Source organism: Dunckerocampus dactyliophorus, chromosome 12, assembly GCF_027744805.1.
Source record: "Dunckerocampus dactyliophorus isolate RoL2022-P2 chromosome 12, RoL_Ddac_1.1, whole genome shotgun sequence".
In the NCBI taxonomy this organism is placed as follows: Eukaryota; Metazoa; Chordata; class Actinopteri; order Syngnathiformes; family Syngnathidae; genus Dunckerocampus; species Dunckerocampus dactyliophorus.
In genome coordinates this window covers 24,889,719-24,904,280 of record NC_072830.1, presented here as the reverse complement: position 1 = coordinate 24,904,280, position 14,562 = coordinate 24,889,719, and the positions used below count along the sequence as shown (strand labels likewise).

At 42.8% G+C, this 14,562-nt stretch overlaps 1 protein-coding gene across 6 annotated transcripts; it reads left to right on the top strand.

Annotated features, from left to right (window-relative positions):
- The first annotated feature begins 263 nt into the window (after positions 1–263).
- aasdhppt (aminoadipate-semialdehyde dehydrogenase-phosphopantetheinyl transferase) lies at positions 264–8,844 on the top strand. 6 transcript variants are annotated; one of them, XR_008573239.1, is made up of 9 exons: positions 264–689; positions 761–874; positions 1,249–1,378; positions 2,513–2,634; positions 3,087–3,248; positions 5,708–5,776; positions 5,847–6,233; positions 6,332–6,438; positions 6,616–8,844. XR_008573239.1 is itself a non-coding variant. In XM_054795179.1 (7 exons), the coding sequence occupies exons 1-7, from the start codon at positions 525–527 to the stop codon at positions 6,012–6,014; spliced, it is 930 nt and encodes a 309-aa protein (XP_054651154.1). In that variant the 5' UTR covers positions 264–524; the 3' UTR covers positions 6,015–8,844. The 6 variants fall into 6 exon arrangements, 1 of the variants encoding a protein (XP_054651154.1); XR_008573240.1 differs by having other exon boundaries at positions 6,332–6,442; XR_008573236.1 differs by having other exon boundaries at positions 6,332–8,844.
- Positions 8,845–14,562: the final 5,718 nt, after the last annotated feature.

Genomic DNA, 14,562 nt, shown 5'->3' with positions numbered 1-14,562 from the left:
GGCTAGCGAATTATTTTAATAAAAGTCACTAATAAAATAAACCCCAATATATTGTATATATTAAAATGTTTTTTTTACCATTTATTATGATAAATTGAAAAAAATTATAATAAATACAACAGCACGTGAGGTTAGCGCTGTTGTAAAATGCTAAGAACGAAGGAAGTGACGTATCCGCGCATGTGCAGAACCGATCGTGTTTCCGGTACGGATTGTGTAATGACCTCCTATTGGTCAACCATCACAGCGCCTTTCTCGTGACGTCATCCAATCTTCCTGTTCACTTCCGGACATTGTGCCGTACTGCTTTCATATCCAAAATGTAAACAGTGCGCTTACTGTTTCACTTGACATCGGCAGCCCATGTATGCTATTATACACCGCTGCTCCGCTGTGGACTATCAGTGATCATCTCGCTTTTACTGTCAGCCAGACCACAATTTGAACTTGCTAACTTGCTAACGCGCAATGCTAACGTCAGCAAGGTGTCAACTTCTGACAACAAGTGGCTTGTAGTCGCACAGATGACAGACCTCGGTGATAAGATGGGTTCTGTTCGGTGGGCCTTTCGCTGTGGCTCATGGACACCGAGCAGGTCCGAATGGTTGTTTGCTGCTCGTTGTGTTCAGCAGGAGGAGAAAGACCGAGTTGGAAAGTTTGTGTTTGCAAAAGATGCTAAATCAGCCATGGTGAGAGCGTGTGATTACTACTTCTGCTAACCATCAATGTCCCCTTGTAAATGAACGCGTCGATGTGGCAGGCTGGTAGGTTGCTGCTGAGGAGATTCGTGTGTGAGAGGATGCATATTCCATGGGCGCAGATCCGCCTGGAGCGATCACCCAAAGGGAAACCATACCTGGCTGCACCGCACGATGTGCGTGATGAGTACTTCTCGCTCAATTTGCATCATTCTTTCTGTTGCACTGATATGTAGTTGCAGCTCGGTGACAAATACCACCTGAGCAATCTTCAAATTCAATATGAAGATCAAAAAGTCTGCCTTGACAAAGTGTGTAGTTCTAGTTTTGTAAAACTACTGCTTCACACGGAGAACACTTGTAGCACTGATATTTTACATGTCGCTGGAAAAGGCCCTGCAGAACTCCAAGCTAAAGTAAATAGCTGAACTGGAGGAATTAGGCCCACATCCTAATTTTATAGTAACAAATAACTTATATTATTATTAAAAATTAGCACAAGTAATTCAAGAAAGAATGTATTCACATATGATTGGAACTGTTTCTCCAGGTCAGCCCAGATTCAGGCGTGGCCCCCCTGACCTGGAATTTCAACATCTCCCACCAAGGGGACTATGCGGTGCTCGCTGCTGAGAAGGGGATGCAAGTTGGGGTGGATATCATGAAGACATCCATGCCTGGTAAACAAGTGCTGAAGTCAGCAACAAATGTTGAATTTCTGTTTTGACGTCTGATTTAGATTTTGTGCAAATGGAGTGATGTGCAGTTTTCCGTCTCTCATAGTACTTCTGGAATGAACAGGGCAGACGAATCCCAATATTGAACGTATCCATCAGTCCATGCTACTCTGTTGCTCTCTTCTCTTTCTCTCCCAACTGCAGTGGTGAAAATAAGTATTTGCTGGTTTTGTAAATTTACCCCGGTATGAACCAAGAAGAACCAAGGGTGTCACGAGACACCCAACTCATAAGACGAGACGACACAAGAGGTGCAGGAAAAGTGTCACCTCAACGCAGGTGCTGATGAACATGGGCGTCGTGTTGCATGAGAACCTACTGGCCACAGCCAGATCACTGAAGATGGGTGGTCTAGCTTGACAGTGACCTAAAGCATAGTCAAAACAACAAGCCTTGCCGGTCTCTGGGCCTTAGTTCCCTACAAAGTCTGTTGAAGGAGCTGAAAGTTGTAAGGCCAAAACCTTCAGGATGTGGAGAGAATCTGTGAGAAACATCTGACCTGTGCTTGTCAACAAGGGTTTCTAAGTACTAAGTGATGTTTGCTTGGGGATCAAATACTTATTTCCCTCCAATAAAATACAAATTAATTCCTAACATGTATTTAATTTTATTTTCTCAGACAACAAACCTACCATAACAACGTTGGACTTTTATCTTTGTAAACGGATAAGCTTACAAAATCAGCAAGGAATCAAATACATATTTTCCCACTGTACTGGTACCTATCTAAAAAATAGATTATCATGAAAAAGTTCAACATTTTTGTCACCCATTTCAGCAAGTCGACCCCATAGATTCATTACACGCATTGTACGTGTAGAGCGTGTTCTCAAATTTGGCCACTGGGTGTCACTGTTGCCCCATGTAAGAAAAGGTGGCCTTCAAGACTGAGTGAATTTGTATGCGCTTGCAGTCATCAGGCACCCATTTCTACACTGCTTGTCGTCATTTGGGTCACTGGTGAGCTGGAGCCTATTCCAGTAATGTTTTCTGTGTTTTTCCTTTCTCTTTTGAATGGGACACCAAACTCCTACTGTATTATTCTCCTAACCCGTCCTCACTCCCTTTTGTCTTTAGGTAGCAGCAGTGTACCAGAGTTCTTCCGCATCATGACTCGTCAGTTTACGCCATACGAGTGGAGCGTCATCCTGTCGGCCGGCTCAGAGTATCGACAGCTCGCCATGTTCTACCGCCACTGGGTAACCATGGCAACTATACAACCTTGTTATCACGTCGCATGGCTGCATGGTCCTGCAGGGGGTGTTTGTGAGACAGAAGCATAACATTGCCACTGTTCTCTTTCTCCGTCGCACATACAAACACACAGATGGAGCAGGACAGCACTGGCAGGGCTAAGTAAAGCTGTGAGATTGAGAGGGTGGCTTAGAGACGTCAAGCTCTGATATCATCATCACACCTTTGACTAATGGTAGAGCTCAATGGTTGCCATGGCGATTAGCCATGTAATACTGTTATTGTATCTCATTGGCTATGGAGCAAGTGCTCTCAAACAACCACAATGTAGCATAAACATGCAGTATGTGCTTAGATCCACGTTTGTTAGCCATGCATGCAACACAACACTCATTCAGGAAACACTTGGAAGAATTTTAGCCAAAATCTTACCTCAACTTCTGTCTCTCTCCTCGAGGCCTTGAAAGAAAGTTTCATCAAAGCCATCGGCACAGGGCTGGCTTTTCATCTGCAGAGGGTGGAGTTTCACCTGCCTTCTGAAGCGCTCGCACAGGCCTCTGTACTCCGCCAGACCAGAATGCACCTGGATGAAGAGGAAGAAGAGGACTGGGTGTTTGAAGTGAGCATTTGTGTGTTGGGTAGTAAAAATGCTTTGAGCATCCCTTTAGTGGATGCCTGGCTGTTTAGGATGTCCAGAAAATGCTGAACTTTGCATGGTGTCATCGTGAAGTGGATTTCCTGCTCATGGGAGGAGTTGTTAGTTTGCAGCAGTTTGTGCACACTTGTGGTTGTTAGCAACCTGAACAGTGATTCACCACCACGAAGAAGGTCATGTGTGTGTCCTGTCAGAAATATTACCAAAACAGAGCTAGCAGCCTGCTTATTACTAACACCGTACTTTCAATCTGGAGTAGGGCAAGGAACGAATAAGGGTAAAGACAGTATGTTTAAAGTGTCCACTCGGTGAATCCCGGGTGGTCTTCACAGTGGAACACAGTCGAGAGCGAGAGCAAGGTCCAAGAGGATGAACAAACATTAGCAGCGATTATTTCTCTCCCATCTTCTCCCCTCACGTCTCTCTTTGACGTCTTCTGGCCAGTGTTGCCGTCATTTTCTTTTCTGCCCTCGCACTGCCTTCATTCTCCTCTCGATCCTCGCCTACATGCATGCTGGCAGAAGGCTTCTGCTAAAAGGTTACAAGTGGTTTAAAAAGAGCAGCGCGTCTCTGTCCTCACATCCTACCCTTGAGAGGTAACCGAGGCCTAATGCAGTTCTGGTGTCAGGGTTTTCTCAGAGGGGAGGGACAGCTCACTCGTACGGATCAATGGTGTTATATAGTCTCTCTTTTTGAACCCGTCGTGTGATGTGCTACATAGACAAAACTATTGGCAGGTGGCCACTGCGCTGACACAAGATGTGAAAATAGAACATATGGAGTTTCATCAATAATTGTATGAATGCCTTCAAACCTCTTTTCATCCATCTCTTCTTCTTCTCCCGTCTCGTTCTTCGCCACCTTTCTTCTCCTACATTTTTCAACCGATTCCAACCATTCCAACGTTAAAATGTTCCACTCATTCACACGAGGGGCGCTTCCATTTTTCCACGTTTCTAAAATTCCCACATTTCCCCAAAATTTCACATTTTTCCCGTTGAAAATGAATGGAACTTCCACAATTCCTACAATTTTCAACCGATTCAAGCCATTCCACGCATTCAAGACTTTTGAAATGACCATTTTCCACATTTTCCTTCAGCCGACTCAAAGCATTCCAACATCAAACTCTTCAACACATTCAGGACATTCAGACGACCAAGATTTATACTTAACAAACAAAATTGAAAATTTCCAGCCACAAAAATTTCCGTTCCAACATCAAACCATTCAATTAGTTCAGGACATTTGTGCTATTATTCACATCACAATAATTCCCACTTTTTATGACATTCCCATTTTTCTGGAATTCTGAATGCCTTTCATCTAATGAGTTCTAACTTCTTCCACCTTTCTTGACCGATTCACACCCTTCCAACATCAAATCATTGTACTCATTCAGGACATTTGTGCTATTATCCGTACTACAACAATTACCACTTTTACCGACATTCCCATTTTTCTCGGAATGCCGAATGACTTTCATCAAATTCAAGATGTTCTCAACTGATTCAGAACATTTTAAAGTGAAACTTCTAAACGTATTCAGCACATTTAGTCTCCCCGGTACGTTGTGCTATCGTGCTAGGTGTTCAAATGCTACCGTTAGCATTGCTAGCATGCTACCCTTAGCATACTAGCATTTTTTTGCTACTTTCATGGGTAGACACACATATAAACACTTAGCACTGTCATGCTAGGTGTTAGCATGCTAACGTTCATATGTTAGCATTGCTAGCATTTTGTGCTATTGTCATGGGTATGACACATATATAAACAGCCTATTTCAGTTTAATTGTTGTTTTCAATAATGTTGCTTTTTGTCCCCCCGCTTTTGCCATACTGTAGCTGTACTTAAAACCGCATTAAGATCCAAATGTGCACAATTTTTCAACAGGTCTTAAGATTTTGACCAGGTCTGTGTAAGGCTGGTTCCTAAATGCACTGTGATGAAGACCTCCTTGAACAGCAACCTCTGAAGGTCATATGAGCAAAATGGGATAAGACGCTTAAAGCAGCAAGCATTGACTGGAGAAGAGATGAGCAGCTGTCAGATGACACAAAGACGGATGAGATCCACTGAACACGCAGAGACACAACACAGCAAATGCAGTAAAACCAGGACTGTCCTCATGTAGTTCAGCACAATGACGACAGGTACCTGGTGTGTCATGTTACTGTTTGCCTGGTAGTGATTGGTCAAGTCAGCCTACTGGGAAATGATGTAAACATACTGTACACTCTTTGGAACCTTCACATGCACATTTGAATACAGTACTGTATTGCTGTGGCTGGTGAATGTGTGTTCAAGAGCAACAGATCAAATTAAAATGTATTTGTTTCTGCTTTGAAGGCGAGAGAAAATTGGATTACATTTGTTAGTAACAGGTGTGTTAGTAGACAACAATGTTTCCTGTGTGCAGGAGAGTTTATTGGACGTAGACCATCATGTTGCCGTAGCACTCGGACCTATTAAGACACCACACTCGACGGTAAGCCATCATTAGTTGCATCGCTGTACCAGTTTTCTCATACATAATTATTACTCTTGTTCCCTTACAGCATCCTACCTCACCTCCTCCTGCCCCCGCTGCTTTCACACAGTTGTCGTTTGCTGACCTCATTTCCTCCGCCTCACCTTTGACCGACGAAGACCCCGCCTACTGGGAGAGCTTCCAGATGAAGGCTGAAGCACCTTCGAGACAGAGAGACACACACGTCCACTCGTAGCTCACTCTGACACGATCTTTGACACTGACCAAAGATACTGCTGTCACTCTCTAGCAATAATGGCCAAAATCACAGCGTTGTCTCAGAGGACAGGACAACCAGTAGAACCGATGACACCCTTCTGACCTGAAAACCCTGCTGTATATTCCTAATCTGGCCAATTAGGAAGGCTCTCAACTACCACGCTTACTTGATTACATTTTGGTGACTACAAGACAGGTATACATTTCAAATACAGATGTCCTCATTTTTGTTCCTTGTGAGTCCTCCATCCATCCATCCATCCATCCATTTTCTATGCCGCTCATCCTCACTAGGGTCGCAGGGGTATGCTGGAGCCTATCCCAGCTGACTTCCCGCAAGAGGCGGGGTACACCCTGGACTGGTCGGTCCCATGAGTCCTGATGATGAAGAACTGGAAACAGTGGGTTAGCAACAGTGATGTTCAGTGTAGTGCAGAACTACAGCAAGGCCAAACAATCACAATTTGCATTGACCCTAAATTACGTACTAGAGATACCAACCACATGCGTACGCCTGAATTTTGTGATTAAAATGTATGCACTTTTTTTTTGTCATAAATATGTTACATGCTGTGTAGGTGTGGACCCCAGGTGCAGAGGCGTGAGGCCGAAAAACAAATAACTGGGCATACTACTAGAAGACACGACAACTATCATGTGTCCAAAAAGTAGAAGAAGTCCAAGCGAGCATGTCCTCAGAGCACGGGAAAAAACAACCAGCATCTCCCAGCTGCAAACGATCCGTTTTAAGTAGCCAGTCAGCAGCAAGCGGCACCCGGTTGTCCCGCCTCCAGCCGGAGCTGGGGCCTCTAAAAACAGAAAAATCACAGAGGCTGAGAAGGCCAGGGCAGAGAAAGTGCAGAACATAAGGAGCAAACGTGGAATGTAACAAAAAGGCCTCAAAAAGTTACCAGAAACCTACGCTGTTTAAACGATATGCCAACCTTGCACCCACAATGGAAGTCTGTGCCTAAATGAAACAGGTGCAAATGAATGGGATTGACTGAAAGGGTCTAGAAGGAGATCTCCCCAGGACACACATGTTGTCTCTGCCTTCCTCCCACATCCCAAAATGTGCATACTAGGTTAATTGGAGACTGTAAGCCTCATCAAAGCTAATTTTATCACAATTTATGAATCTTATAAGAGCATTTTGCTTAATTCTTACCTTGTAATAAGAAAATTTGACGTAAATTTAGCTATTTGAGTAAGAACAACTTAAATTAAGTGAGTTCATTGTTCCACTTTGACTTTGTACACCATTATGAACCCAGTCCTTAATACAGCAGGTCCATGACTTTGGTTTCCATTGATGGTATGTTGTTTTATTATGTCATTTATACATGTTGTCAATTGAAATATTTAAGGCTTCCCTTTATTGTTTGAAAGGTGTATTTTGGAACAATTGTGGTCCAAGTGTGTTTTCTTCAATTCCAGCAGTGAATGCGCTTTGCCTTTTGCCCTTTGGCCCTCATAAACCATTTCTCATCTTGCATTTATATACTGTGCTTTTTTTATATCAGCTTTTGGCTCATAGCCTCATAGTCTCATCATGAATCCATTTTAGGCAAGGACATTCAGTTGGCCGTCTCTGTCAGCTTTAGATTTTCTCAGACGTTTGGAGAGAGTGATGAGATGGTGTGTTTGTAAGGGCAGCCTGCGCTGATGTATGCTATGCATTACAAAGCTAACGCAAATATCAAAACAGCTTGACCTCCGAACCCTGCTCTCAAGAAAGCATATGATCGATCGTGTACCCCTGAAGGAAAAAAAACTATACAAGTGTTTGACCTGTACTGACCTCACACACAAGACCCTGAGCTTGACCTCCTATTCTGTGTACTACATGGCAATATCGTGCTGTTACAAGGCCATAGGATTCCAATAAAACACATGTTTGGAACAAAAGGTTTACAAAGAAGACATGGAGTTGCTGCAAGCGGACTCAATTTTCCAGGGTAAACACAGTCAACTTTAAACACTCCCCGTGTTGTGTACTGACTAAGAATGTCCCGATCCTTTTTTTTGTTTAATAATAAGCTTTTGTTACAAACATGAATTTGTGGAATTGAATGTGGTTATGAAAATAGCTCTTCAAAGCATTCAAAATAATGCAACTAATACTTTTTTGTTACACAGCATGACCAACAATATTGTTTGGCTTTTGTACCAAACCTCTCTGAGTTAATCCAACCAAAGATCCATCCAATAAATGATCAAATTGGGGGGAAAAAACGGCAGTGCAAAATGCTTTTCGGTTAGGACTAATCATTTGACATAGTTATAGATTAATTTGAGGTGTGATTTAGAGTATATTACTTTTTTTTAGCAAACTCTCGTCAGCGTAATAGTAATTTATTGACGTCTAGGTGTTGCTTTTTCTTCTTTTTGTGGGTGGCGCGAGTCAAGCGGCAACCAGCTTTGAGGCGCATCTCAGCACCTGCCATGTTGGAGTGTGGCTCAGAGTTACGAACGTGATACGGCAACCGGATCGGCCTGATCTAGTGGCGGAAGCCGATATTATCTGATCAAAATACAGCTGATCCCGATCCTGAAGATCGGATCGGGACATCACTTGTACTAATACACACAATATTCGGTACACCTGGATCTACCCTAAGATCCACGACAAGAGATGAAATTCTGTCTTCTGAAAGGTAATATTTTCGGGAAAGGATGGACATGGTCAACAAAAAACAAACATGTTCAAATGTGCTATTCCAGTGTGCAAAGACGTCAACTCTACGACAAGCCAATATTGTTGATAACATACTCATACCTTCATGTGTTCTGTTCCAAGCATTAAAATGATGAACAAAAACTTTTCCCCCTTCTCTTAATTTGGTATTAGTTAGTCCAGATTACCCTTATAGTCTCCTGTCCTTTATAGCTTCTGATGAGGCAGGCAGTGCAGTCCTCACTCACTACATGGCGAACTAACCTCCACCACTGTCAACAACCATTCATTATATACACAAACTAGAGAAGCCATCAAAGAGCGCAGACCTCTGCCAACATCATAGTTACCCCCCATATTGTGATTCACACCAAAGTAATAATCCTACATTTTTTGGATCAGTCTTTTGCTATTTTGTGTGATATTACGCACAAATGCCAAAAATGGTGCTATGTCGCCATGTTAAAGAATCCTTTAAAAAATATTCCTGGATCCAGACGGTCAACCCAATCCTGAAAATTTCTTAACTTTTCAAGTTATTTTGAACACAAACAAACAAACAGATAAACGTCGGCAAGAACAGAACATCCTCGCTGCGCTTGCGCTTTGCGCTGCGCTTGTCGGAGGTGGCGATGCACCGCTTCAGTTAAATGCATTGGATGAGTAGAGAGTTGCTGTGGTAAACGGTCAGTTAGCTGCATCACTTCACTTACTGGAAGAGCAGCAAACGCTCAGATAATTAGTAATGGCTGATCATTTTGCTTCGACTTTTGTGTGGTTCACCAGTCATGGCTCATGAAGATTTGTCAATAAGTATGAACAGCTCATTCCACTCAGTCTCATTCCCCTCAGCCACAATCAAATTTGAACAATCAGGAGATGTACCCAGTGACAGGTCAATGGACACGTGCCCTGATTCCTTGTTATGTACAAATGCTTGTGCATGCGTGGAAGTAAACCCACTATCAGGTCGTAGCGCAACTGCTTCTGTCGTGTAAGAGTGGGAATGGATCCGAACTGTGTATCTATAAATTTGTGTGTATCTTCTCCATACTTTTCTGCAACTCTCTGATGGCAGAGAAATAACTTGGAAATTCATCGCTGGCTCGTCCGTGAGCATGAGTGGAACTTGGCCGCGTTAGCAGAGCATGCTAGTGCGACTCAGGCTGTATGAGTGTGTTTCCAACGTGTTTGCCGCTTTGTTAACACGGCGACTGGAATTGGCATCGCGACTACGTCTTCCTTAACCACAAACACAGGTTTTACAGTTTGTTGACAGTTTTGTAGCAATGTGTGCAGAGGCTGACATCAAATTAGAAAAGTTAGCCAAGCGACATCCATTTCCCATTTTTTAACTTCAAAAGCGCAAAGTGTCAAGGGTTTACTTGTATACGTTTTGTTTTCCAGGACAGCAAAATAAAGCTTGGGTCTGTAGATTGAAAATAAGACGTGCACTTATTCATGTATCAGTCAGTAAATATGTAAATGCACTCCTTTTTACTGTGATGAAGGAAATAGAGCTCGAAAAGACACACTCACATACTTGCAGTCATTGCCTCCAGCTGGCCTGAATTAGCTTGCCTCCCCGCCATCTTAAATCTTACATAGAGGTCAGCCTGGAGTCACACAAGATAGAGGCCATCTTTAGCGGACCCTGATTTAATAGCTTCTGATCTGACACAACACCGGCTGAATCATATTTATTTTCTTTGCACTTTAGGCAACAGAACTGAGAGTCGGCCGTCGGGCGAGCAATTAGACGACGCTGTTCAGCGAGAGACCCGTTACAGACATGAAGCTTAATTATCGACGTAGCACTAACGTTAAGTTATTTTCATCATTTCACAATTAAGTGACAATTTGCATACTGTCGACTAGAGCCTTGACTGGCGTTGGAACGCATATTTCACTCCTGTGGCCGTGCCTCAACTGACACTCAACTTCCCACAATGCAGTTCTTCTTAAAGGGCCAGGCTCGGCCTGTAACTGCGTTCATACACTGTCATTTAATAAGACAAGAAGCACCAAAAAAATTCTGAGGTGAAAGGTGAACTGCGATAGACACTATCGCACTGACACCTTCAAAAAAAAAGTAATATATTCTAAATCACACCACTAATTGATCTATAACCATGTCAAATGATTAGTCCTACCCTAAAAGTATTTTGCATGGCCATTTTCTTTTATTGGATGGACTTTTATTGGGTTAGGGACCTGACTCACAGATGTTTGTTCCAAAACCCAAACAATATTGTTGGTTATGCTATGTAACAAAAAAGTACATCCAGCAATACTTTGGTTGCATTATTTTTAATGCCTTCAAGAGCTATTTCCATAATCATATTCCATTCCACAAATTGATGTTTGTAACAAAAGCTTATCATTATTAAAAAAACGATCAGTATCGGCTCGGCAAGACTATAAAAAAAATCCGATCGGATCGGAAGTCAAAAAATGTTGATCGGGACATCCCTGCTTTTTGCCAATTTTGGCCCAGTTGCATTTACTGCACTAGAACCCTCTCAGTGACCCACTGAGACCCACTCTGTGTCTGTGTGCGCTACACCAGGGGCATAGTCAGCTCAACAGAACGCAGCCATGAATCAAGCTATTCATTTCAGCAGTGTTTATCCCACAAAGGCACAGCTTATTGATTTACTGTGGTGTCAAGAGTAGATTTTGTTACATCAGTTTAGCCAGAAAACACATTCAGATGTTTTATTTCCTCATGGAAACGTGATATGTTTGGCAAGGAGACAAGATACAACTTTATGTATGTAATGTATGTACACTTTGGTAGTGCAATGACTGGACTGAACTGTAAATTCCACATGGCAATCCTCTGTTGCTCACCTTATTTAGACTTTCATCTAAATGTTTCAGTTTATTTTCCACTGATCCTAAATGTTCCTTTTAGATCATTTTCCATCCTCAGTAATGGTTGCCATCATTACAGAAATAGACCTTTTAAACACACACACGCACACACGCTCTCCTAAAACCGCCCTCTATGCATTTTTCAGGTCAAAGCCTACTGTATGTGTACGTGCACATGCGTGCTGTCTGCCATCACTTTGTTTATTTTTCCCCAGCTCCGGAACATGCTCGGTGCAGCGCAACTTGTGATTAGAAAGTCACGGCACATTTGACACAATCAAAGCACATACACAGTGCACCGTAACAATGCCAGTAGCAGCTGACACAATTCCCGTTCTACAAGTGACCTTATTCTTTCTGAATGAGAAATAATTCAACACAACAATTCCACTTATAGTTAAATATGTTTCCGCAAAGCGCGGCCTTAAGGGGGCCTTGATCAATGTGGACATGTATACAATAACCCCATTATCCAGTGCCAAAATAAAAAATACCAAGTAAAAAGGCTCCGGCGGGGATAAGCATGTCTTCCCAGCGCCTCATCATGACATTTTTAGTAGTTAAGTTGGAAACAAGATGTGCTAAATCAAGCCAACCTGACCTCTATAACCTCATGTACACAAACAAAGCAGACTATGAGATATTCCAAATAGCTTGCACAGAGCAAGGTTCATAAAGTCATGACTGGAGCGGTTTGGTATGGAAGAACTCGCTAGAGTGGACACAATTATTCAGGTGCAGCTGTAATAATAATGTAATTAGAATGTATTATCATTGCAACCCTATATTGTGAATAAATAATGGTATAATTTGATTTTAATGCTATATAGTGACGTTGAGTGTGTAATACTGCACATACATAAATCATATTTACATAAATGAGAAAAAATACTGTTAAAGGTGGCAGCATATCATTTTCAAGACTATTGTTATTTCTTAAAGACACAAAGCTTCTGGTAAACAGAAAATAAGTCAGCTTCTGCTACATGCAGTGTACTTTTTGCACAAAATCCTACTAAATTCTTGTTCATTACTGGCCACACACACACACACACACACACACACACACACACACACACACACACAGAGCTTTCCCTCCCAGTGTCAATACAAGCTGATCCATTATTAAACAACCATCCACAGATGCACACTTAAACATAACTATTGATTTGCACAGCGTCCTGAGAGTGTCGCAAGAGTGAAGCATTCAATTAAGGAATGAGGAAAAACTTCAAGGGTAAACTTCAACTGTAACTTCAAGGGTTCAGCCTATCCCAGCTGACTTTGGGCGAAAGGTCGGGTACACCCTGGACTGATCACCAGTCAGTCACAGGACAAACACAGACAAACAACTCACATTTTTCAATTAATCGAAAATGAAAACACACACAACCAAAGGAAGGGTTACTGGTTTAGTGCACTGCAGCTAGCTCAATGCAACTAAATGGGGTATCTCTACGAATAAAGGTATTTCAGCTGCTTGCTTGGCAACGATACACGTTAATAACACAGTGGAAGCTGCTTGGAAGTCACCAACCCGTCTATTTTGAATAACCCATAAAGTCCGGATCCACTGTGTTTTTACTGTGTTATTATTCAAAAGTGGCCGCTTAGGTCGATGATAAGTCACTTTTGTCGACATAAAGTTTCAGGGTTGGCCCAATGGTGATCATAACTGCCATACAGTCAGGGGGTCGAGAAGAGCTGGGTTGGAATCGCTGTATGGAGTTTGCGAGTTCTCCCCGTGAGTGCCTGGGTTTTCTCCGGGTAATCCAGTCTATATGTGCCCTGCGATTGACTGGCGACCAGTCCAGGGTGTACCCCGCCTCTCGCCCGAAGTCAGCTGGGATGAGCGGCGGGGTACACCCTGGACTGGTCGCCAGTCTCAGGTCGAAACCGTAAAGTATTTTATTGTTTCAGCCTTTCATCCACATGCCAACGGTGTTCCCAGAGTGGGAAAATCTGACAAGGCTGCCTTATTCTTGCCGTACGGACAAGCAAAACACCACTTTCTGAAAACAATGCCGTCCCAGACCCATTGCCAAAAAAAAACGCCCAGGCGAACGTGGACAGGGCCTTAAGCAGCAGCAAACACCACTGCCCCCTATAGCCCAACCCCTGAATCACAGCACAGAACCAGGCACAATACTCCCGCTGCTACAATGTCATACGAAAACAGAAGAATCAAAATAAAAATATTCACAAGGAAATCTATGTCAAGAAACCTCTGTACAGTCGCTCATTCTTCTTATGTCTCTGGCCAAAGTCACAAATCAACATGCATGCAATGGTTTCTTTCTGTTTCCTTTTTGCCCGCGTTGACAACCGCTTATGTCGACATCAAGGGGCGTCGAGATAAGCGGGTTCCACCGTACCTGAAAATGTCTGCTTTAATAGTAGCCTGTTGATTTATTTGGGTATTCATAGCACATTTCGTCAAGTTCAAGAGTTTATTTCATCATGGAAATTCGGGTGCAGTGGAAGAACGGATTTTACTCGTGCCTTCAGAACAGTTCTCTTTTTATGTATTCAGCTTACAACTCCGCATCCCTCATCTAATACACCACCCGCCAGGGGAAGTAATAACATCAATATTTAATGTGCTATTTCGCTATTGTTGCTTTGTCTGTTGCTTGTAATCAGGAAGTTTATCCATTAGTCGGGGGCGCTTTTCTCACTGCATCAATGACACGCAAAGGCTTATGAAAACATGGACAGGATGACACAGTGTCTCCACGCAGACAAACTTCATGCAGCCTGCAAACACACGAAGCACATTCCTCGCTCGCTTCCGACCACCAAAGGTTGAAAAATGATCAAAACACCGATATATTCCCATCGTTTTCTTCTCAGGCATGTGCACAGATACGCACAAACACACACACACACACACACACACAAGCAAAGAGGCCGCTGCTGGGTTGTTGTTGCAGCTGAAAGAAAGAAGACGAATCCAGCGCGTTCACAAAGG